The sequence below is a fragment of the Miniopterus natalensis genome, chromosome 1 (assembly GCF_054644295.1).
Source record: "Miniopterus natalensis isolate mMinNat1 chromosome 1, mMinNat1.hap1, whole genome shotgun sequence".
Taxonomy (NCBI): domain Eukaryota; kingdom Metazoa; phylum Chordata; class Mammalia; order Chiroptera; family Miniopteridae; genus Miniopterus; species Miniopterus natalensis.
The window spans coordinates 62,969,369-62,995,768 of NC_142081.1; the positions used below are offsets into that span (position 1 = coordinate 62,969,369).

Genomic DNA, 26,400 nt, shown 5'->3' on the forward strand with positions numbered 1-26,400 from the left:
GGTCCCATCTCGTATCTTACGAAAATACAGGGTGGCCACCAAGTCTGGAAACATAGTCAAATATATCTTTTTTAAAGGGGTTTATTATTATTGGATTTCAACACATGGCAAAGTAGCGTCTCCAGACTTTACGATTGGTTACCTTGTAGCATCAACCCCCTTAGTAATCAAACCTAATGATGTCTGCCGGTCTAATGATCAGATCCGTTCTCAAAGTACCAAAGTCTGTCACCAGTGAAGATACTAAAAGGATTACGCCCCATGCTCTAAAAATACCTAACAAGAACTCCCAAAAACATTTTGGCTATCATTAGAATGTATGTCCAGTAGGAACCAGTATTCGTCCCAGCATTCTCCTTTTCTTTTTCAAGCCATTCTTTATAGTTGCAATACACGAGAGTTCAACTGTCTGTGGACATTAGAAGAGTTAAGTAAAGTCAAGAGACAGGGACTGATAGCTTGGCACCCGCTGGGGGACACGGCCTATCGAAACCATCAGCACCTCCCACTAGAGTGCTGGGAAGAATTCATGAGTATGTACGGTTAAGAATTAACAGTCTTGAAGTCCATACTTTTTCTCCTTTTATTACACAATAATAATAAATTTCAACAATGTAACAAGATTTTTCATGTCTTTCTAATCCAAACTGGGAGTGACAGCTTTATCACCAGGAACAGAAAATAAATTTGAGAGCTGCGTATCAGTAACAGGCTGAGTGTTTGGGGTGTGATGTAAGTGAGTGACTCAGTGACGCTGTGGCCAGGGGGCGGGCATGATGCGCTTGCAGAGGGAAGTCTAGAAAAGCCAGTCAGCAGTGCCGTCTATTTTTATGGTGCCAGAGGCTCTGCAGTGGCAGAGCTCACTTGGCACCGGGTACCAGGCAGGCAGGTCATGAGGATTTTACTCAGAGGGTTAGGAGTCCAGTCCCAGAAAAGGCCAAAACCAAAGGCCTCATGGAGACGTTTTAATATAAAGCATCTTAACCTAAAGAGGAAGTTAAAGACTTTCTGCTTTGGAAATTGCTGTAATATTTGACACATTGTGGCAGGTTGAGAAAATCAAAAAAGAGCCCTCCAGAAACAACACAAGCAGTTCACAGGGTGAGTCCCCTTGCGGCTGCCCAGTGGTACATCCCCTGAAGGGAGAGTTGACTGAGGTTTATAAACAGGAGCCAGGTCATTTTGGGAGATCCAGTGCTGCAGGAAGATCATGCCAAACATCATAAAGGCGCCTGTTTCACATGGCCTAGGAAGGTGAGGACAGTGCTCATCTCCATCTGAGTCATGTAAGCCACACGGCTGAGATTATGAAAAGGAAAGAGGGGACAGGAAAAGAAAAAGGCAAATCTCTCATGACCAGTCTGCCTTGATTCCAGCCACTGCAGTTTTTCACACAGGGACTCGCTCTTGGTGGAAGCTGCACTATCCTCAGGGGTAGGATCCTCCAGCGTGGTACCGAGTGTGAAACCCTGATGAAACCCCAGCTGGCAAGGCCATTCGCATTCCAAAAGGAAAACCGCTCCTCACACCATGCAACGTTAGCACTCCACAAAAATTCGCAGTTGCGTCATTGCTGACAAGGATCTTCTGATCCCTTATATCTGGGACATGAAAACACTGTAGCATTACTTCCTAAAAATAACAAAGGAATTACATGAAGTAAATCTGCTGACTGCGCCTCAAAAATAAAAGCCAATAACTGAATTAGAATTAGCCACTGAAACTGGGGGGTGGGGGTGAGACGACAATAAAAAACTCTATCTACAAATGTTAATAGCTCAGAACTCTTTCAGGATCGAATGTCTTTCACCCAAGTTTACGTCAAAGTTTTATAAACTACTGAAAACTATATTTAGATGGAAACCATAACATCTGTACTAGCTTTTTTGGTATAAATGGCACCACAGTTAATATCTGTGGCACGTGGCCACAGGTTTTTATACCACCACCAAAGTCCTCAGTTAATATCCAGATTTCTACTAAACCAAGCCATAAACAAGTCTTCAGCCGAAAAGCTCTGTCTACTCATTTATAATCTGTTACCTGGAAAAAAGGCAGAAGGTCTTTCTAGCCACCTAATCACCATATCAATGACACATGCCACAGGAGAGAAGCACTAGTTTATTTGATTGATCATGGTAGATAAACTCCAAATAACAGAGAAATTAACAAATGCTTGACATTTGCTCAACATCCATTATTCTGACACTGCTTTCAGAATTTCAAAGCCTGGGAGTATGCTTAATCAACATTCATATTCCCTTGTGAGCTACAGGCACCATATTGCACCCCGCCTTCCCACTGATGAAAACTGCATATTGGCCATTTCCAAAATGTTCTGGGACTCCGCACAGGGCCCCTTCTCTCTCTTGTTCCTGCTCTGCAGTTTTCTTTTAAACACTTCCAAGACAAAAGCATCTGCCAGTTTTTCTCTCTAGGGATGTATGCAAAATGAACTTAACAGTTTTAAGGCAGGGGTAACCCTCACATCTAAATTCATTCATGGGACAGAAAAGGGCCTAAGAGGCCTCTCCAGGGACAAAACCCTGCTGAAATTCTCCCCACACACAACAGTGGGAGCTTTATAAAATCTAAGTCCAGACAATTTCCAATTCAAATGCCCAACATAGCATGACCTTTGTCAGATCTCTGGGCCCAAGATGCACCCATGATTTTTTATTCTAACCAGCACAGACATTAGACAGGGCACTACTGCTAAGCAGGAGGTTCAATATTTGCATGCTCTTCCATTGTGAAAATGTAACAGTGACAGCACTGTGTCAAATTCTTTTCCCTCTAGAACTTGAACTCCATAGGAGAGGCATGGCTGACAGATGACTCCCCAACATCTGTGTTATGTACACTGCACAGCTGAGGAGCCCCGGATCACTGTCAGGACATCGCAGAGATGACCTGTGTCTTTCTTATGCCTTCTTCTTACCCCTGCCCACCCCCCGACTATATATAAATATAAACATCTATAATACAAATAGTGTGATTTTTAACAAAATGTAAAAATGGCAAGACAGATTAGCATAATTTATAGTCATTAAGCTGTTCACATAGCAGCTCAACATATGTTGTATAAATGTCCCATCTCAAATAATTGATCAGATCTGACACGGTGCACATCATATTGTTTTATTTAATACACTTACTAAAATTTCATGGATCTAGCATCACTTCTGAAAGCACAGAGAAAGCACTAGAAAATATTTATTCATCTCCCGTGATTTATTTTGATTACCCTTACAGCTGCATGATAAAGTGGAGCTCACAAAATTACAAGGTTAAGGTTTACACAGCCATTGCTTCATCTACTAAAATATAACAAATGGCTCCACGTCTGTGTTATATTTTACTTTCATTTAGTGTTAAGTAGTACACCAGGCTAAGCACTTAGCTGCCTACTGAATATTTTAATATTTTTAAATAGGACTTAAACATCCTGAACCACAGAGTGAGAGCTTAAGAAACAATCTTAGGAAAGAATAGCAAGTCCTTTGTATGGTACTAGATAGACTAATACTGGCCAGAAAGAAGAAACATGTTTTTTGGGTTATCTTCTCCTCAAAAGGGATCATAAAAATAAGCACTGGCCAGTGTTAGAAAGTTAACAAAAACCCATTCAATGCGTAAAGGACAACGCTGTACGAGGTATTGAAGAGAGAATTGGAAGATAAAATCACAGCAAAGCACATGGCTCCCATCCTGAAGGATTTCACAATCAGTCAAATAGAAAGCAAAAGACAGGATGTATCTATTCCAAATGAACAAGTAAAAGTAACTGTGACGGTCAAAGCAACAACAACAACAAAATCTTAGTGGATCTAAACTAATATTTAAATATTCAAGCGGCCAAAACAATAAAAATAAAAGGCAGGGGCAGAAAGATGACAGAGAGATAATTGGCACTTGAGATTCTTTTTCATCAATTTTCCTTTAAACGTTTTGTCTGGAGGCAGGTCTCCCAGACAAGGGAGATGAGACGAAAAGAGTGATATAAAGACCAAAAATGGGAGAGGAGCGCCCAAAGTGGAAAAAGTCAATAGAGCTTTTCAAGAAAAACACAAATGTTCATTGGCCTGGTCATTTTTGAGGGAACCATTAAAAACTTTATCAGATCAACTGCTTTGGGAAAGAACACCAAAGCTAAAAAACAAAACAACAACAACAAAAAGCACAACAGTTTTCATTTTCAACAAACTATTTTGCTTAAGATGCAAAGTGAGATGAAGAGAAATAAAAAGTTTCATTTCCATTTACGAGTGACAATCACCCCGAGATATCTACAAAATGATAATCTTCCCACAAGTGTTACTCTCAGGTCCCACGGCGGCTCCATTAAGCGTCTCAAGATCTCTGCCTCCCCATCAAAGGACAGGAGAACTGCCAGCCAGTGAGACGCCTCATGGGCAGCAAGGAAACCAAGCAGCCAGGTTACGCTGTATTGCAAGTCAGGCAGCACAGTGACCTCAGATGAGTAACAGGTCCCCGTAAAAGCACTGAAGGGTCTATCACGCTGCGCCCTCCGAAGGCAGAAAGACTATGGAGTCAGATGGAGTGCAATACGAAAGCAGTGACGTTCCAATCCCCACCCCCGGGCCCCCAAAAGACAACTGAAAATAGGAACATAATCTTGCCAGTTTCATGCATGGTGATAATGGCACCTGAAAAGTCCTTAGTAAAGAACAACTTAACCCTTGCAGCTTCATGTCAGAGCAAACCACCCGGCTCATACTGAAGGGTTTGTGGATGAGCTCCAGCATTACAAGCCAGCCTCAAGGGTTGAGGGGGCGGCGGTGGGGGGTGGGGAGGTTGTGCATCAAAAAAATTCAACACGAGCTAAATGAGAGCGCTGAAGAAAGGAACGCGTTGGAGTGTTGCAAAATCTTTCTGGGGCCCCTATCATCACCATCACCCTGGCATTTTATTTCTAGCCCAGAAATATATTTTACCTTTCTGAGATTCTTTTCTGGTTACAAGCCAACCATTATGAACCTTTCAGTGAATCACTGAATAGGGCACTTAAAGGGATAAACAATTATAAAAATAACTCTGTCACAAGTGCATACATTTTATTTTATTTAGTGATGTAATAAGCTTAGGGGCATATATCAGGTCCAAAATGGTCTTGGTCATTAATTTGAGCAATAAATCATAGGTCTTGCCAACAATGACGGCAAACAGATGCTAACAAGGAAATGTATTATTTAATATTGCCATGTGTTATAAAAATGTAAGTGTGTTTAAGACATGTCTTAAATTTTTATAATAATATGCATTTAATACATTACTGTTTTGACACATGCAGGAATCAGATTTATAGGTCCCATTCCGTAGCTTCTTCTGAGCACATGAGAGCACATTCTGGATTTTTTTTTAAACAAGGGGGGAAACCTTTAAAGTGCATGCTTGCAACAATATCTAACTAGTCGTCTTGCTGTTTTGTAGTAAATAATGCCAACACTGAAACTCATTAAAAAGAAAGAAGCTACACACTTTGCCGGAATATAAAAATAGAACGTTTTAAAAATTACAGTTTTTAAAGAAACCTTATAGTCTACAAAATTATAAGAGCACTTTTCAATCAGGTTGGTAACTGATTTTTTTCCACATTCATGTTCAGCTATTCTGTATGACACCAGGCAAAAATATACTAACTTGATTCAACGAGTAAAGTTCAACATTCAAAAATGTAAACACAACTGGGTAAGAAAAATCCTACTTTATATAGATGTTCAAAAATCCTAAGAATCAAACGGTATCTCAAAACACAAACTAATTTAAAACGGAGTCTTTCTATTCAAATGAGGCCAAACCGTGATAATATTCCCCTTCTAACATTTCCTTTCCAATCAGTCAGCTTCTATCTCTCACCAGCAGGTTCAACCCTCCTAGGGGAAGGGCTTGTGAGAGAAGATAATCTTTAAAAAAGAAAAAGAAGGGGAAAAAAAGAGCTTTTTTACATCAACGAGACGCCAACTCTGCTAAAAGCTTTTTTCATTTTCACATTATTTTTCTGAGTGTCCTTTTCAATCAACTCCCTACCGGCCAGCACAGTCTTCCCCCTTTCTTGTACAGGCAAGAGTCCATGCCTTAGAACACTTGAAGAAGCAGTGCTTGGAGTATGGAAACTAAATTTTCTTCATTAAATCTACTGAAGCAGATATTAAAAATGCATTTAATATACTGGTGATGGTCGGTGGGCACCGCTGACTGTGACAGGCCAGTTACTGATGATGTGCCGTCAGATGGCCTTCTCAGCAGGCGCCCGGGTCTCAGGCTGCTGAAGGACAGCAATATCTTCCCTTGTGTGTAAGCTCTATTCATCTCCCAAGTATTTACTAAATCACAGGCCTCTGCACACAGAGCCCACGTCTCAGTGTATGCTAACGAATGATGGATGGCCTCGTCAATTCGTTATGTCCTGAAAGCATGGTTTCCTGCCATTCCAATCATCAAACCTCAGCGCTTCGGAGCTGATCAGTCCCGAGGAATATATTTTGCAGGCTCGATTAAAAGAGTCGAGTTTTTTCCATTAGAGTCTCTGACACTCTCCCCCAAATGTTTGTTGTTTCAACCAATTATTTGGGCAGAATAGTCAATAAGTGTGCAGATAATATAACATCGGCAGGTTTGTTTCTGATGTTGGCTAAGGTGTAATTTCATCTATGACAAAACAGCTGACACATGTGGTAGTGAAATTTATGTTTTAAAACAATTTTCCTTCTATGCATAGCAGGAAAAAACCTTAAAAATATTTTATATCATATTATAATGGAAATGCATTAGCAGGTGCATTTCAAAGGAAATTTCAGGGGAATAAGCAGTCACTAAATCATCTAAACCCTTAAAGACAATAAATAATTTGTGAGAGTTCTCTTAATTATAACCTAGCTAAAGGTACAAACTACTTCAAAAGTCTTCGGACAGCCCCAAAGTTAGATGACAAAAGTTCCACTTGTCAAAGAAATAAACCTCTTAAAAGAAGATACATTTTCAGTTCCAAGATTACATATGTCAGTTGTCTTTTCCATAAGCCATCAGAACATTTTTATTTTTAACTATTAGTTATCTATGAAACAGAAAATAATACATTCATACCTTTCACTCAGAAACAGTAAACTTTATACAAACAGACAAACTTACCACAACTAAACAGAGAGCTGAGCTTTGAGGAAAAGGGGTGGCAGTAAAGAACTAAATAATCTGCTATAAATAAGCTCCTGGAAATGCTAAAAATTAAAAAAAAAAAAAAAAAAAAGAAGTGCCAGGCTCCCATTTAGCAATAGCTAGGTAGGCTCTGAAGTCCCAATCAGCACAGGCTCCACCACACTGCCCTGTCCTTCACCTCAACCTTGACCTCAAGATTAAGCTCACTTTTATTACACACAAAGGTCACCTGTATTTGGTCAAAATTCTAAGTCCCTTGTCATAAAAGGTTAATATATTCCAACCTTTCCTTCTCCATGCATCAAATTTTTCATGGTAAAGTCATATTCAGCAGACAGTACATTCAGCAATTTATTGCGCCATTTTAATACAATGCAGAATACAATTGTCCAAAAAGCTATCACATTAATAAAATATTTTTCATGACAATGTACCAAATCTAGATTCCTTACATATCACTAACAGATGAAACAATACTAACCAAGTCTTGTTTTCATACTTCAGAATAGTTATATGGCAAATAATTGTCCTCAAAATACAATCTATGACTTCTACTTCCATAAACCATTGGCTACAGGCAGCTATTTTTCAGAATGTCACCCAAATTTTTAAGTAATTTTTTAAAAACACAAAGCTCTCTAGCCAGTGTTAACACTTTTATTCGAATCTGGCCTAAGCAGCATAAGTGAGGTAGCTCTAAACCTGAAAGCATCTCCCTGACCTGGAACCTAGAAGAAGGTACACTCTATAATAAACAAAATAGAAAAAAATAAAATTCTTGTCTTGCCCAACTCATTGTTATTGCAACTATATGATCAGCAGAACTGCACAAATAAGATAAATTAAACAAATGCTCTGCAGGCAGCATTCTGGAATACATTGTAATTAATAAAAACCAAAGCCTTAAGGAAAAATAAATCTATTTTCTTTAAAAAGTTTATGCAATTTTTTGTGTGTGTTTACCACAAGGTCTTTTCATAATCATTATTAATACCATGAATAGATTTTTAAGAATGTTTAAAAAAACACTCATTCTTCAAATATATTGATACCTACATTAAATACTAAAATCAGTGCTCACACTCATAGGATGATCTGGGTGTCTCACAAAATCTCCACGGCCTGAAAGAATTACACCGAAACTCACATAATTATTGGACTCAAGCTGCTTCTTGGTGGCAGAACCCTGACTCCAAAACTGGTATTCACCCAAATATCTTCCATAAATTCGTAACTGCCTTGTCATCAAGGTGAGGCAAGAATGTAAAACAGCTTTCAGAATATGGGGCATTGCAGTTGAGAAAAGTAATTAGAGAAATACGTTAAAATTCTCAGATTTTAAACATCCCAACTTATTTTGTCTTAGGTAGTTATTTTGTTACATAACCACTTTCTATTGTGGGGGTTGGGGGTGGGGGAATCAACCTAAACCTCGATATGTCCATTTGTCCTCAACAGAATATCACATCTTTGTTGCCATCTAAAGATTTCATCATAATTTACTAAAAGTAGGTTTCCTATCACCCTGGGGATAAAAGAACACTTAGGAAACCTGGAAAATTAAAAAGGCTGGTTTTAGGGAAAATCTTATTATGCTAACATTCTGAGTCTAATTATTATAAGTATAAATATCATTGCGATGAGCACCCTTAAGTCAGTAATGGTAACACCGGCGGCCGCAGCAGCAAAAACTTACTCAGCACAGCGTCAGGAGCTGGGCTGCTCATTTTCTATGTACTACCTTATTTCAAGTTCATCACAATGCCATTTTATAAATAAGGACACAAAGGCACCAAGAGGTGAAAAAAGTTGCCCAACATCATCCAGCAAGCAAGTCGTGAAGCCAGGATTCATGTCTATTTCCAGAACCAACTTCTTTAAACCAATATATAAAACTGCCTTTACAACAAAAAAATGAACAGGTCCCTGGAGTTCTCAATAATAGAGTTTGGCCTCCTATCAATTTATAAGGTAATCAACTATAAACAGAGAGAGCTAAATAAACCACCCAAGGTCAAGCACAGGCTATGACAACTCTGCAAACTCAATACTACCTGGCCAGCCCCTTCGTGTAGGCCTAGCCTCACAGACAATTCCACTTGTCATTCTGAAATGCACCTATGCTTGCCCAACACTGTTAACTTTACTGTCCACTTCTGTTTTAGTCGTATATTGTCATATTATTTTATTAGTGATACTTTAAATGTACAAAAGAGATACATCTGAACATGTGATAACTGAGTCTTTATAAAATTGTACAAATTCAAATTGTAATGTGATCAATTGGGTATCTTCCCATTGGTTTATTATAATTGCAGAGATGTTTTGTTTTTTACACTAGAGTAACTGCCAATTGAAAATGTAATACCTAAGCTTGAAGTTTCTCTAAAAATAATTTCTGGCATGATAAACCCTCAGGTACACCACTGAAGTATTTCTAAATTCCTACAGAGTGAAAAATCACTGTATTGTTCCTAAATTTAACAAATTAATCTATTTTAAAAGGAGACAAATTTTCCTAAGTAAGACATATGTATATGTTGTTGTTTTTTATACAAGCAGCATTTTCTTCGGTCAGTTCAATCAATGTCCATCAAGATACGTATTATGATACCTATAATATACTAGGTACTGCTAAGGCTCAAGACTAGACTTCTAGCTCCCACACTGGCTACAGTAGGAGAAAATATGTATCCTCTCTTTGAACAAGAAAAAAAAAAAGGAGAAATCCCAACACATAAAAATACTATAAGAATAAATGAGATACAGCTGTAACTATTTTCAACTTTTTTCAGGAAAAAAAGCTATAAAAATCAGAATGAACTGGGTTAAGAAAATTCTGGAAAAGACAAGCCACAGGCCATAACAGTCAATGCAAGTCTCAAACTGGGTGGTGATGGTATGCAGTGGTGTGGGGGGCTTAACAAATGCCTTTGGTGGTGGTGGGGAGCAGTGGGGGGAACTCAGGTTGGTAGCGCTTGCCAATTTCTGTGGTGTAAACACTCTCACTGTGGCTAATTTTAAGGTACCAATTCAAGACCACAGTTTGTAGAGTGGGTAAAAGATGCTCACAATCAGCCCTCTCAAGCTGCAAAGAGCCAGCTCCAGTACCCACTGGCTGTAGGCCAATTCAGCCCACAGACTTGTTCTGTTTGGCCAGGAAACTGTTGGCCCACATGGTGTTTTAAAAAATTCAAACAAATTGACAACATTTAAAACTCATGATATTTTTTCTTAAAAAGTCAGATCTAGAGCTGCTTTGTAGAGAACAGAACACCTGGTGGCAATGGGTCCACATTCCTGCATGGCAATACATGCTCTGCTAGTGTACATGGCTGTACTTTTGCTTTGCCACAAGGCCAGCCAAGCCAGCTTCATTCATTCAACTCCTTGTTGATACCTCCTGGCCCCCAAGTGTGACGCGAGTCTGTGATCTCTAGTTAAAGAGCAGGAATGGAGAATTCTGCCTCCAGATATGGAACCTCAGTCAAATCACGTGACATTCCCCGCTCCATTTCTGTGTCTGTAACATTAATCGATTTGACTAGATGATCTCTAATTCTGATCTTGATCCAAGGCTTTATAAGTCATTGAATCTGAAATAAGAGAGGTATGCGGGTCCTTCTGGAGAAGGTTTTGTGATCCACACATGAGGAGTTCTACACCTACCCAAGTGCAAACCAAAATTCAAAACATTACAAACTGGAGGTTAAATGTATTTTTTACAATACTATATATTTTAGTTGGCTGTGAGAAATAATCTAGATAATGTTAACTTTATTAGTTCTTACAGCCTATGTATTACATCTAGGCTGTAAGAATCTATGGGGGTTTTAATACTCTACAATGAAGTCTCTCTCTCTTATCCCCAGTCCATTTACATCTCAGCTAAATGGGGCTTGAAATACAAGTTAATTTAAAACTTTATTAGCTTCCCCTACCAATATTATCAGCAAAGACAAATAGTAGGGTAACATACCTTAAGCAAAAGATGATGATATTGGCTTGGGAGAGTTGTAGATAGAAACAAAATATTGGGGTGGGGGGGTGGGGGAGGAATCCAATCTAATTTAATGTGTGATTATAGGAAGATGCAGTTAAACAGCACTTTATCTCCCTCCCAGGTCTCATCTACAAAGAAGGTCACCTACAAAGAACACACAAGTCTTAGACACCATCTCCTAAGTGACAGAACCTTAGGAGGCTAAGGTGTGGCACAGGCATGAATGACAAACACAGAGGTTTCAGCCTGCATTTCTATTTATACTAAACCTAGAGTTGGGTACCCACAGCATTCCTTGATTAAACATACCCAGTTCTATTTGAGAGTAGTCACAAATATTCATGACAAACAGTAATTCATAAACTTGCTGAATGTAAATCTTAATCTTTCATATCACTAGGCCGATAGCTGGTAAGTGAGCTTAACCAAGCACCTGCATCCCAAACCTCACAGGCTGTCCATCCTATAGAGTGCTAGCTGCATGTTTGGAGATTTTCAACAATCTTGAGTGATAACCCTTGTAAATATCAAGAGTCTGTCATGTTTCCTATTTTCTAAAACAGGATTAAATACAAGATTGGAGTTTACATCTCATCCTTTCTTGGGCCTGGGGCGAAGGACAGACCTCAACAATAACTAAAAAATTAAAAATTAAAAATAAATACGAGTTGGTGGGTGGAGGGCCTGGTGACAACGCACCACATATTTAAAGTCTGTCTTCTATATGACTACTACTTCCAGAACAACCTCAGAAAAAAGACTGGGATTCACACAGAATTGCCCCTATTACCAGGGGCGGTGTTTGGTCAAGGAAAGATCCAGTACTTACATAACTGCCTGAGCAACAGTATCAAGGTTCATGACTCCACCTTACTTTCTCCTCTACTTGTATAGTTTATTTTGTTTCAAAATATTTATTTCCATGGTCCTGAAGTTGTTACTCTAAGTTTAATAGTTATCAAACATTTTTAGCAGCTGAATCTCAATATTTAAAATGCATAAGAGAAGTCCTGAGATATTTTAACATTCTGTTATCTTGATGAGACTTCAGGTGTTTGTCAGGTCACAATGCGAACGCCACATTAAATTTAAAAAACAAAAACCTGTGTTCGCTATCCTGAAGCCAGAAGGAACAGAATGATCCCCTCCTTGGCCAAGGGACTGCACTTGAAAAAGCTGACACTGTCAAACATGTCACTGTTCTTTGGCATGAAGGAAGCTTGTGGTTATGAGAAAGAACTATTAACTCTTTTTTTAAAATTTTTATTTATTTGTTTTTTTAATATAGCTTTATTGATTTCAGAGAGAGGAAGGGAGGGGGAGAGAGAGAGTTGAAACATCAATGATGAGAGAGTCATTGATCGGCTGCCTCCTGCACGCCCCTGCTGGGGATGGAGCCCACAACCCGGGCGTGTGCCCTGACGGGGGATCGAACCCCGATCTCCTGGATCCTAGGGCGATGCTCAACCGCTGAGCCACGCCCGGCCGGGCAGAACTATTAACTCTTAATGTGTTGTTATCAAGATGGCTTCCTGAAAGGTAGGGCTGGAAAGAATGGGAGAGAAAAGAAAGGTAGAGGCAGGTATTTAGTTCCCCAAAGTGGCCAGGAAAAGGCTGGAGTCGTGACCAGCCCTGTGCCACCTTTACTGCCGGAGGTTTCAAACCCGTGGGCCCAACATGCTGGGCCCAGTTGTCTCTTCTGCTCCCGTAAGAGATGGAGACTTGTCACCCAGCGAGAAGCTGTGCCCCACACCTGCAGTGTGTCCCTGGACAACGGCTCACTGCATACGCAACTTGACGGCAGAAAGCGACAAGAAAGACACCTTGAATCAGACAACGAAAAAAATTCCCCTTCAAGAAAAATAGACTTGAAAATAAAGGAAAATGTATTCTTTATCCATCTCCCATATGATTTTCGTACCAGTACGTGACTTTTATATATGAAGGTCACTTTTCATACTGGCTCTGGAAAAGTACTTGTATAGTGGTTGTTTAGTTTTTAAGGAAACCTCAACAAATACGGCAAAATTGCACAAAATGTGTAATAAAAACATAATAGTGAATTCAGTCAACATGTGCTGAAAGTCAAATAATAAAATATTATTACCCTACATATCTATTGAACATTCTTCTCCTAGGGAATTATATAACTCCTCTTTATTGTACCAGCAAACTTCCTGGGGTGGGTTATTACTTAGTAGACTAAAATTTGATGCCTAAATATAGACTTAAAAATGAAGTCAATAATCTAATAACATGAAAAGTTCCCCTTACACCAATAAGAAATAGTCAGCATGTGGGTTCTTCTCAGGTAACATTACCTGAGGTTTTCTTTAAATACTGTACTCCTTTGCAAGAACTCAAGCTCATCTCACTTTTGCAACTATGCAAATCCAAAGGAGCACAAATATCTGATAAAAGCTAAGCAGTGATTTTAGAAAACAAAGGTGCCATCTAACAAAATAACCTTCAAGAGTCTTTAAAGCTAGGCTACAGAGCAGCAACTAAATAAAAGCCTAAAATTTTCTGGAATTAAAAAAAAAAAAATCACATTTTTAAAGATAAGTAAAAGAAATACATGAAATAACCATATTCTTTTCTTAGACCAATTTCTTTTAGACCAATTTCTTTTCCAATTTTCACTGATTAATATATATATTTCCTGAGTGTATGAATATTATTTTTGAAAGTCATGTAAAATAATTATATTCCTTTGGCAAAACTGCCAAAAATTTTCCCAGTTCAATAAAAGACTGACGTTTTCTCCGTTTACAAGTCATTCTCACTCATTGTTGTAGGACTCAGGTACACCACCGCATTATCGTTAAGGATGGAAAACAGACCACAGATTGAGAGGTCAAGGCCAACAGGAATGATCTTCCAATGTAAGTAAACCAAGCCCTACAGCATTAATTATACACTGCAATATGCCACTACTATTCTTAAAAATCAGTGAATCTAGATTTAAAAACTGGCATTATATATAACTATGACTGATTTAAGGCAGTTTTGAATATCTGAGCCAAATTCAACTAATGATCAAATCTGTGTGTTCACAGCTATACAATCGACTGATCCACATAAACATTTATTTTCCACCAAAACTATGGGCCTTCATTTCAAAGCAAAATTGTGTTTTATATGTCTCGGAAGGTTACTACTCAGATATTTCTTCTTCTATAGGCCATACGCTAAATTCTAAAAATAATCAGATTTACCACCCATTAACTGCTTACCAGGACCTTTACACTATGCTAAGCGGTTTTACACTCCTGATTCCACTTAATCCCCACCACAGCCTTTAAGAAGGGTTTGAGTCCTGCTTCTTTCTACTTCCTAGCTGGGGAGCTTCATCCCTCCTTTTACAGATGAGGCCACTGGGACTCAGATAAAAAGAGGCAGGGCCAAGTCATTTCCCAAGAACAAATTGTTAAAGGGAGCAAAAACAATGGTATAAAAGTCACCCTCTGGGGGAAGTGGACTGTTTAAAATGGACCGTGATGAGTCGGGGGCGGAACGTTGCTCAAAAAGGGACCACTGTAGCCAACGGCAGCACCAAATTAAACTAGGCCACCCTAAACAAATGTGTAAAAGTAAAGTTGTGCTTGTCTCAAGCATGTCCCTTAGCTACTCCACTCCTAACCTAGGTCCACCACCAAGAACCAAGAACCACTAAAGAGCCAGCCTTAACTCCAGTTCTCAGGGAGAGGTAGGTGAAGATCTCACGAAAACGAACCTTGCATATTGGATTAAGCACAGAGAGCCCAACCAAACAAGTTTTTAACTACTCCTTTTGAGATTTCTCTAGGAACAGCCTCATATGAGTGAATGGTTGGCTCTGTTGTGTTCCAAGAGTGGAAAAACAATATATGTTATGGGCCAAGACAGAAAATCATGTTTAGAAATGTGGAAGGCACCGCTGGAAAAACCTGAGCTAGGATCCCAAAGGGAAAAGATAGAGCAATAGGGTAAAGACACTTACTTGCTTAGAAATTTTATGGTGTCAAGAGTTTGATTTATGACTCATAAGTAACAGCGTAAAGTGCAACCAAATAGCTAATGTATGGAAAGGGAACTCAGGGGAAAACCAAACTTGTGCCAAAGGGCTTAGCTTACCAACAAAAGAATTTCCAATAAAGGGATATCTCCACTTAGAATCCCACTTAACTAACCATATCTGAACTCACTTCTCAACAAATCTTTTGGTCTCTAACGTTCTCTGATTCTAATAATTTATAACTATTGGATGTGTCCTAAACTCTTCCCTCAGAATAACTACAAGTTATTTAAAATTAATTACTACATTCTTCTGTTTTCTAAAAACTTCCCAAATACTACCACAAACATAATGAGCACACAGTGAATTATTATAGGCTGACTGCTACAAGAGGTAGATAAACTGCCCGTATCAGGGAAAATCAGACTGGCTGTAGGATGGATTGTTTCTCATAAAATGGTGATAGTGGATAATATTAGTTGAAAAGTATTCCAGTGAGAGAAACAGAAAATCATCATTAGGCAAATACCACTAATAACTGTTTAATGCAAGAACCACTGATGGATGCTAAAATCAGCAGGGAAAAGTGTGATGTGAGAAACGGAATATTGGCATAGTCTCAAAGGATATTTCTACAAAGGACAAGGGATAACCTTGGCAGACACCACACTTTAACCAAGTGAGTAAGATTAACCTCACCAGTAATAAGACACATGCAGTCAGGCACCCCCTGACAGGATGCACTGAGAGGGCACAGCATGGCTTCTAGGGTATTCTTACCAAAAATGTTCACCCTCCAATCATGAGAAAACATCAAACACAAACTTAGGGACATTCTATAAAACTACTGACCAGTACTCTTCAGAAGTGTCAAGATTATAAAAGACAAAATAATAGTTAAAAAAAAAAGTCACAGATTGGAGGTGACTAAGAAAACATTACAATTAAATCTAATATGAGATCCTGGAATAGAAATGGGACATTGGGTCCTGGAGTTGAACAAGGTCATTAGTGAGAAAAACCAGTAATGTTCAAAAAAGGTCTGTAGATTAATTAACTATATTTCATAAAAATTAATTTCCTGATTTTGACGATTATACTATAGCTATGTAAGATGTTAACATTATTGACAAGCAGAGTGAAAGGTATATGGGAATTCTTGTAATATTTCTTCAACTTTTCTGTAAGTTTAAAATTATTTCAAAATAAGATATATATGCATATACATATACACACACACTCACATACACAAAGAGACAGACATACAGAGACAGAAAAGGGTAGAGATAGGTAAAGAGCTCATAAAAAAATGAACCAAATGCATTGGTTTAAGCACAAAGAACCCAGTCAAATGAGTTTTTAAATACTACTCCTTTTAAGATTTCTCTAGGAACAGTCTCATTTAATATATATAAAATCAAATACACATGTAGTGTTTAGGCAGTAAAATATAACGTAAATTATAATTTGATAAGTAATAGCTGATTGGGTTGGGGGCTTCAATGTGAATAAGAAAGTCCAGGAAATAATTTGAGAGATGCAAATTAATGACTGTGTCCTTAGCAAGTACTTAAATACTGTATTTCTTATATTCTTGGGGACAAAGGGCCCACTACTGTAAAACTCCAGAACAGAACACGATAGAATGAGGGTGAATTTACGAGTTGTAAGATATTAGATACCACGAAGTCCTATCCCTTCGTTTTAATTTGGAGGATTCTGAGACCAGAGTGGCTAAGGGGATTGCGCAGGTTCAGTGTACTGACTTAGAAAGACAAATCTGTAATTTCAGTAAAAACAAAGGAGCCACAGAGGCTAGGGAGTGGAAGCCACAGTGTAAAATAAAAATTAAGCTGGGAGAAAACTTAAGCTACATCTTTATCTCTGAGCATATGCTAAAATAAATTTCAGCTAGAAAGATTAAAGGATTAACAACAAGAAAGAAAGCCATAAAGAACCTAGAAGAAAATGTAAGTGAAAGATTTCTTTTTCATATCGTATGACAGAAAAGGACTTCCTCAGCATAAAAGGAAAAATGAGAAAAAAAATATTTGAAGTTAAGCTTTTCAAAAATAGAACAATTACTAAAAGCAAACAACAGAAAAATATCTGCAAAAATATGAACATATAAAGGATCAACATCCTTAACATATGCTGATGAATAAACAACAAAGCAATAAACAATAACAGCAAACTTCAATATCAAATCAGGCAAAGGACACCAGGTAGGTAATTCAAGAAGAAAACTAAATGGTCAATAAAAAATTGAGAAAACATACAATGTATTATAATCAAAAATACAAATTATAAGATGTCATTCTTGATCCATAGTATTAGAGATTAAATAATGACTCTCTTCAATGTTGGCAAAAGTTGCGGAAACAGATACTCCCACGTCCTGTTGGTAATAGGATTAATACATTTTTTTATAGTAAATTGTCGATACACGTCAAAATCCTTCAAAACATAAATATCCTTTGATTGAAAATAGGTAGTGGTTGTCCAAGTGTGGTCAATGAACTCCTGGAGTCCCTGACACCTTCTCAGGGGTCTACAAGGTCAAAATTATCTTTATAGAAATAGTAAGACATGATTTGCCTTTTCCCTGTGTGACATGTGCAATGGGGGTGCAGAAACAATGAAGGGTAAAGCTGCCGGCTCCTGAGCACAGATCAAGGCCAGGCGCAACTGTCCTAGGAGTCGTCGTATTCTTCACTGCCACATACTTGTAGGGGGAAAAGGCCAGTTTCACTTAAGAATAATACGCAACCCTTGAATACACATCCTTTTAACATTTTACGTGACCAAATAAGAAGTAAACAGAAAGCACGTCTACTGCACACAGAAGTCTGACGGCTGTCTCAAGGAAAAGCACTTGGATGATTGTTTGAGTGCTGAACTAGCTGCTTTTTCCATGAAACACCCCTTTTATTGGAATGAATGATCAACAAAGTATGATTATTCAGATTTGGGTATCTGGCAGACATTTTCTCAAAAATAAACAACGTGAGCCTGTCACTTCGAGGAAAACAAGTGATAATATTTGCTGCCAATGATAAAATTTGAGCTTTCAAGGGAAAATTCAAATATTGGAAAACTCTGTATCTGTCACCATAAGCTTGACAGCTTCAAATCTTACAGATTTTTCTGATGAGATCAGGGAAGATATTAACAAATGTGATTTTTTTGATGCTATATAATGAAAGGTGGCAACATTTGGGAGGCGTGTATAACTCACAGCCAACATTTTGCAAGCAAACAATGCATGATGATAAAAATCATAAAAATCATGCATAGGTAACAGATCCACTCAAAGTTAATGACAGGCCAGTGGACTGTAATATAACAAGTGGAAAGGTCCAAGGTATGGTTTCACATTCCACGTTGCAATTAACCTTTACGAAAATACCACTTGTTGCGTTTTATGTAGCAACAAAAATATCCACAATTATCAGAAAAGCCTATTAAGTTACTCTTCCCTTTCCAACTACATATTTGACTGAGGCCACAGTTTCTTCATATTCTTTAATCAAAACAACACATCACAACAGGTTGAATACAGAAGCAGATGTCTTCCTTAAGGCAGACGTTTAAAAAATTTACAAAAAGTGTAAAATGTGGCCATTTTCTCACTGCTTTTTTGAAATGATGGTTATTAATCAAGTATGTTAAACATAACATGTTAACAAAAACATGTTAACATATAATGGGTTTATTACAGTTAATTTTTAAATAAATTAGTATTTTTTTAAAATTTCTCAGTTTTAATTTATATTTTGATAAATATCAACAGATAGAACCCATATAAACAAAAGTTCTTTGGGGCACTCAATCATTTATTAGAGTGTAAAGAGATCTGCAGACTAAAAGTGGGAAAACTGCTGATATGGTCATTCCCAATTTCTGGTAATCTAAAGCAAGAAAATAAGTAGACTTGGCATTATATATGTACAAAAACATCAAAAAATTAGAAAAACAAAACTTGATATCCAACAATAAGGAAATGGATGGTACATCTAGAATGTGATATTGGTTATTTGAAACACACTGTGAAGAATTTTTGAAGATGAGAAATGCTCACAATATGCTAAGTGAGAAAAGCAAGATCTACAAAGTATATTAGCAGAAACAGTACTGCAGTGGGGAAAAAACGACTGGAAGGAAATATATAAAATGTTAACAGAAATTTGCTGGGCTATACTATTATAAATAATTTTTATTTTCTTTATTGAGCATTCCTACTTTAAAAATCAGAAAAATTACATTTTTTAGCAACTTTTTAATTTCAGTCCTTTGATTCTTTAAGGAACTCAACGTATGCGAATGTCACCAAAAATAATTGCTGCTGTTATTATTATTAATATTGAAACTAATCAAGGCAGCTTAGTACAGAATTCTGAACTGAAAATTATGAAACCTGTACTCAGGACACTGTTTGGCCATTAAACATCTCTGGGATTTTTGACAAGTCACTTAACCTCTTTGAACCACCAGAAATTATCTCTCAGGTCCGTACCCAACCAACTCTAGATTTGATAGATAAAATGATCTATCAAATCTGAAGGTTGCTCAAGTTCTTTGCAAGGAACATCTAAAGTAAAGTAGTGCTTGGTGAACACACAATACAGTGTACAGATAACGTGTTGTAGAATTGTGCAACTGAAACCAATATAATTTTGTTAGCCAGTGTCACCCCAATAAATTTAATAAAAAGAAAAAAATTAAAATAAAGTAAAATAGTGCTATAGTGAAAACGGTGAAGTCCAAAACCACACTCTTTATAGAATTTCCACCCATGCTGCTAAATGGCTCTTTAATTCCTTCATTTGTCAATGAGTGCAGCCTCTGTAAATAGTTTCCCGTGGAAGAAGAGTTTGTGATTCCCCAAGTGGTATTTGGAAGAAGTGAAAAGTATTTGGGCATATCATGAGTAAGAAAAAGAGGGGCATAAGATAATAACCAATACAGCATGGTGCCCCAAATGAAGGGAGTCCTTCATGAGTCCATAAGAGTACCTCTATGGAGAGGAAAGGTATTTGCTATGGAAAAAGAAAAAGAATGAGACAGAGAGAGAAAGAAAAGAGGGAGGGGGAACGAAAGAAAAGCAAACATACAGTTGTGATACAAGTGCATGAGAGAAGAATATCTAAATGTACCTTCTATTTTAAAACTGCCCAGAAAAATCTACCTGTTCCCTTAGCTGACAAGCCTTCACCCATTCACTACTCACAGGCAGAGTTGGCCAGAGTTAAAGACAGATCATTAAATTCCAATTTGTCAATTTTGTTCCTGGTTAGGAAGTCTGATAAAAATCTTAGACTATAAAAGGATAAATATTGCCTTAAATATGGATAATATGAGAAAGAGATCCCTTCATTTTACAGATTAGGAAAACTGAGTCCTTCAAAAACCTGAGATCATAAAAGACCTTCAACTTCTGCTTCAATTTGTACTTTATTAATAGCAATTATCTAATAATCTCTCTTTCCTCCACAAAATACTTCAATGGTGATGTCTGCTGAAGGGTTACACGTCAGAGACAGGGATGTTCTCCATCCGGGGCTAACCGTGCTCAGTGCCACACACACACACACACACGTACACACACAATGGTACAAGTTTGAATTTGGTTTTGACATCAAAGAAAAATAAACATGTTAATCTTTTAACATGTCAGAAATATAATAACCCTTTTGTCCTGGGCTGGTTCTTTGTGTGTACTACCTGGGCCTCGGTTTGCACATCTTTAAAATGAGGACGTCTATTGTATACAACGCCTAACGTCCTTTCTCAGAAAGTTGGATAATCCTAAAATCACTGAAAAAAATTTGTGTTTTGGGGAGGAGGGAAGTCTGAACTATACTCAGAATGCGCAATGCCTATGCGTGTCCACGCGGCCAGCCCTGAGCCGCGCGGGTGGAGCCCCTGGAACACCTGTCTCTCTGACCAGCTTGAGGTGGCTGAATGACAGGAGCGCCCCACAGTCAAGCCGGGGCCCCTTAGGCCTGTGCGCCCCTGTGTGTTTCCGGGGGCCAACTGAAAATGGTCCTCTAGCCCGGCGGCCTGGCTGGCGGCTGAGCATGGACCTAGGGTCCAGGAGATCGGGGTTCGATTCCGGTCGGGGCACATGCCCGGGCTGCGGGCTGCAGGCGATCAGTGGTTCTCTCATCATTGATGTTTCTCTCTCTCTCGCCCCCTCCCTTCCTCTCTCTGAAATGAATAAAGATATATATATAATATATATAAAGGAAAATGGTCCTGTCTCCTCCTGTGGAATCTACAAGTGGTTTCCACTTGGAGAGGCCCGTCACCTGTCATTCATCCCTAGCGTCTGTCAATTAACCGGAGACCTTCATGGAGCACCGACTCTGCACCCCTCACGAGCACATACCAAGTTTTCCCTAAACGATGAACTCGAGTTCTCGCCGATCCACCACGCAGCCTCCCGAGGAGGGCGGGCGAAGGGGGACCCTGTCACCGCGCTGATCTCCGGCCCACGAGTGCGCCACGTGGGTCCCGGGCGGCCGGCTGCCCAGGCCGGCGGACGCGGGCACGGGCGGGAGGCGGGAGGGGCGAGCACTTACCTGGGGAACCTCTGCTGCAGCTTCCTCAGGCTCTGCCTGATGGGGGGCACAGACACTAGGCACTGGGCTATCTCGTCGTACTGGGCTTTAGTCAGTATCATGTTGGGCCAGAGTCTGGGGGGTGGCGGGACAAGGGGAAAACACCCTGGGCTCGAGCGCCTCGGTGCCGGGAGACCAAGGGTGGGCACGCAGGGCAGGGCGCGGGGGTCCCGGGCTCGCCCCTAGCCCCTGCACCCCGAGCTGCACAGCCTGGGCTTCCCCCAGCAGCTCCGCGGGGCGGGGGGCGGGCTGCAGGCCAGATTGCCCGGCTCGGGCTTTCTGCGCAGCCGCAGCCGCCCGGCCGAAGCCAACCCGCCGCCATGTCTGTTGAGGGCACACCAATCAGGAAGTAGTGGCCCCGGGCAGAGGTGGAGCCGAAGCCTCAGCGGGCAGGTATCCGGCCGACCCCCTGGGATGTCCCAAGGGTTATACCCTCGCCGTTGCCAACAGCCGGGAAGTCCTGGCTCGCGGACCCGGCAGCGAGGGCGCTCGGGTGTCTCCGCGGTCGCTCAGCTGGAGCGCCGGAACGCCGCGGCGCGGGCGCGCGGTTTGAATCCGCCAACCAGCGCGCGGGTTTTCCAGCAGCTTCGCGGGGAGACGGGCCGACGGGGCAAGTTTGCCTTCCCCGCGGTCTCTGCGCACCCTGCGAGCGCGGGCAGAGGGGACGAGCCCAGCTCTGCGGACACGGCCGGAGCCGGGCCGGGCAGCGTGCGTGGCGGCCGGCGCCCCTGGGAAGCGCGCCGGGAGAGCCGCGGGGAAGCGCCGCCCGCGCCCCGCCCCGCCCCGCGGGCGCCCGGCCCGGCTCGCCCTGCTCGCGCGCGGGAAATGCTTGGAGACGTGAGCCCGCGACTGCGTCTCCTTCTCCCCGGTGCTGAGAGCCGACCTCAGAGCTCCGAGGCAATCTCTGGGACGGCAGGCGCTCCTTTAATCCCTTTTTTAAAAAATCATCTTGTCTCTTAGAAGGCCCTGGGTGGTGTGTCTTTTCAAATTTAACATGCTAAGCAAATGAAAGAAAAAGTGTTTAGATCTTAGAGAATGTGTAAATGGTTATTCGTATTTTTTTAAATCTGGAATAAGGCCTTTTTGGAAGTTGAGCTTAGACATATGCCTTCTTCATCCATCCCAGTCTCAGTTCCTTTGTCTGTAAAATTTGGTTTTTAATTACTTTGGTAGTTGTTAAGCTTAAACAGGAAAGTAAAGGATTCCCCAGCATCTTGTCCAGCAGATAGCCTATCTAAGACTGCTTGGTAATGATAGGTCACATGAATGTGGCCTTTACCAGCTATTGTTTAATGGGCTCCCTACACTTTGACTCATAACTTCCTGTGAGGCTGCGACAATGACCTTATCACCTTCCTCCTCCCCTTTACAGGCTGAGTAAACTGAGGCCCGAGAAGGTTGAGTAACTTCCCAGAGGTCAGGAGCACACGTAAGCAGCACGGGTCAAGCTTAAACTGCTGAAATTTGGTTCCAGAGTCTGTGCTCTGGCCAACTCTCAGTAATATTTAATTACTACACCAAATAGTCACACTCTCTCTTAGGGCCAAAGGTTAAGGATTTTTTTTTTTTTTTTTAGCAGCAATAATCTACATTTCGAAGAACTTTTAAAAAAGATTCACCACTTCATTTTCCCAGGTTTAGAAAAAGCTCCACTCCTTGATTTCCCCAGGCGTCTCAAAGCCCAGGAACAACAGCGGATCCTGAATTCACAAACCATGTTTTTTGGTGTGTGTGTTTTTTCCCCCTGAATATTTACATCAGAATGTTTTCTTGCCATATGCTTTGCATCTAGCTCTGGTTGTGTGACATTAGTACATAACTATTTATTTATGGCAGCGTGGCCTGGAGTTGCCACCTGGCTAGTTTGTTGCTGACCCTGCCATGACTTTTACATGAAAGCTAGCTGACGATAAGCAGACACCACTTGATCTCCCATTCCCTTCTCCCTCCCACTTCCCTCTTTCCAATTCACAGCCAACAGATTTTTATAGAAAACGTCAGTTCAAGGATGTTTGCACTAGTTATTTTTTATAGTAACTCTTCTCTCTGGCTCTTGTCCTGCATTCACCCTCACAACCCTTAAGGAACAGGCCAGGTTTGTTTTTCTGTTTTTATTTTTAACATGCTGGCAGTTTACAGTTTTGACCCAAATCCAGTAGATTGTTTAGAGTTAGTGCCAGGGGGAAAAGCACAGTTATGTTGCTGTTTTTGTTGGCAGTGACAGCGTTGTTTATTAAGCACAAAATAGAAGCAAAGCAGAAATGCGTTACTCTTGTTGTTGTTGTTGTTTAGGTGTTTTTAAATTTTCTTTTCATAAGAAGCTCTTGGAGTAAGTTAGTTATTCCTTTCTCTCTCCCTTCCCCTACCTCCATTCTGCCCCATCTCTTGTGTCACACTCCATGCCCCTCATCTGCCAGGACTCCTCTAGAGCTGCCTTTTCATGCTTGAGTTTCCCCCATTGTTTCTCAGTCCGTCAGTCAGTTATACCAACCACGTGCCCATTAAATGAAGCAGGGTCATGAAAACAATACCAAACTAAAAACCCAAAGAACTGGCTGCCTATTTAAAATTAGCCATAAACAGTGTGCTCTTGAACAAGTGAAAGCCTTTCTAATCCTGCATGTGCTCAGTGTAACCCCAAGACATGGAACTTTATAGTTCTGATAGGGAGATAGTATCTAGAAACATGAAAAAAGTTTAGGAAATCACAGCAACAAAATGTGTGAAAGTGGGGACTAGTGCAGCTCCCTGGAAGAACCTATAGCCCTGGAAGATGGGATGGAGAGAATCACTTCACCAGATTTCTTTCTGCCAATTCCTGGACAACGTGAATGATAAATAATTTTAAAGGAGAGTGGGGTTTGGCAGGAAGGTGTCAGAAGGTCATTTCAAGAAGAATGCTAAACACAAAGGACTAAAAATAAGAGTGAGCCAAGTCACGCGCATGGGAAAGTTATTCTGGCTGGAGCAAACAGTTCTAGGCAGAGTGGAAAGGAGCTGAAGATGCTTGACCTTGGAAAGAGTCAGTCACATTTTTAAACAGTCTGTTGTTCACGGACTCTGCCAAATCCAATGTGTATTTTTAAAAATAAATACTGAATATTATTTTTATTATGTTTTAAAGTCTGATTCTATTCGTGGCATCTTATAAAATTCAGCTTAAATTGATTAAAGAAAAATAATTGCAGTTTACTAACAGAACAAAGACGAAAGTGATTAATATTATTTAAACACTTACGATACTCAAACGCTGTCACCTTAGCCCCTGATTTATAGATTAGGAAACTGAAACTCAAAGAGAATAAAGGATTTGCCTGATGGATCCAGTTAAGTTGCAAAACTGTGATTTGGATGCAGTCAGTCTGACAATAAAGCCTCATGTTCTCCATTGCAGTGTCCTATATTTAAGAAAGAAAAAACTCATTGGTTGAATTATCCTCAGTTAAGCATTTATGTTCTGAAATAGCTGGCTACTTTCTTTGGCCACCACCAGGGCCTATTGAAGAAGCATTTGACCTTCAATTTTGACGTAGTCAAAACACACTTTTGAAAAATTGTTTGGCCTCTTTGTCTAGAATGGATTGCATATTTTTCTCTCTGCCCTGTGAAGCACCACCTAAAGTGATATGTCTTTTGAAGCCAAAGTTTACATCTTCATATTTGCCATCCATGAATGACAGGTCATTTTATCCTGGTCCCAAAATAATAGGAGTGCTTGTGAGCAGAATAGTTCACTTGTTGAGGCTCCCAGCAATTACGCAAATTAACGACTTAAGGAAAACAAAAGGAAATATACAGAGGGACATTCCACACTATGATGGTGGAGCAATTACATTAAATAGTCAAGACCAAAAGCCAAAGGTGGTCCCTTCATACAAGTCAATGGCAGATGAACTCTTAGTCTGTGAAACCAGGTGGCCTTTTTCCAGAGGGAGCTCTCTTGATGGGCCTGCGACAAACAGAAACCATGACACACATGCACAGAATTCAGAATGGCATCTCCTCTCTGCTAGTCAATAATACTGAGAAGTCATGTTGTGGGAAGGCACAGTGCAAAGCATTTTAAGTACGTCTATCTTTCCTTAATCCTCAGCTCCTGTGTCAAGAGGTAAGAGCTATTATTAACTTCATTTTCAAGGTGAGAAACCTAAGGCTTAGAGAGGTGGTTTCTACTTATCAATTATTTTACAATATTCTAGTGTTTCCCAAATTATCTATGTTGAGGTCCCAGTTTTCCATCAATTTTTCATGGACAAATATTTCTGTAAAATAATATTTTAAAAGGTGAATTACTCAAAAATTTAACTTAAAAAGACAAAGACACATAAAATGCAAGCCCCTGATTAGTTATTACATGATTCAACATAGAATTACTCTGCCAAATTGATATAAAAGGTTCTAAATGGTTATTCTCAATTTCTGTACTTATCACATAAAGACAGGTAAGAAAATTTGAGGATCAACCCTGGTTTGCCTGTTATATTCTGAGTAGCACTGTACTAATACCTTAGAGAGCCAAATTGTGAGCCAGGCATGTGCGAAGTCTAGGATTATCACACTTCCAGGTACTCTTAGTTGGAAGTGAAGTATAACCTGTTCCT

At 39.8% G+C, this 26,400-nt stretch overlaps 1 protein-coding gene across 1 annotated transcript in view; it reads right to left on the reverse strand.

Annotated features, from left to right (window-relative positions):
* The window catches only part of CDIN1 (CDAN1 interacting nuclease 1), a 203,322-nt gene extending 180,889 nt beyond the window's left edge, over positions 1-22,433 (reverse strand). Inside the window, exon 1 of the mRNA XM_016220412.2 lies at positions 21,761-22,433. Coding sequence (XP_016075898.1) covers positions 21,761-21,861 — 101 coding nt within the window. The 5' untranslated portion in view covers positions 21,862-22,433. The remainder of the gene's footprint in view (positions 1-21,760) is intronic.
* Positions 22,434-26,400: the final 3,967 nt, after the last annotated feature.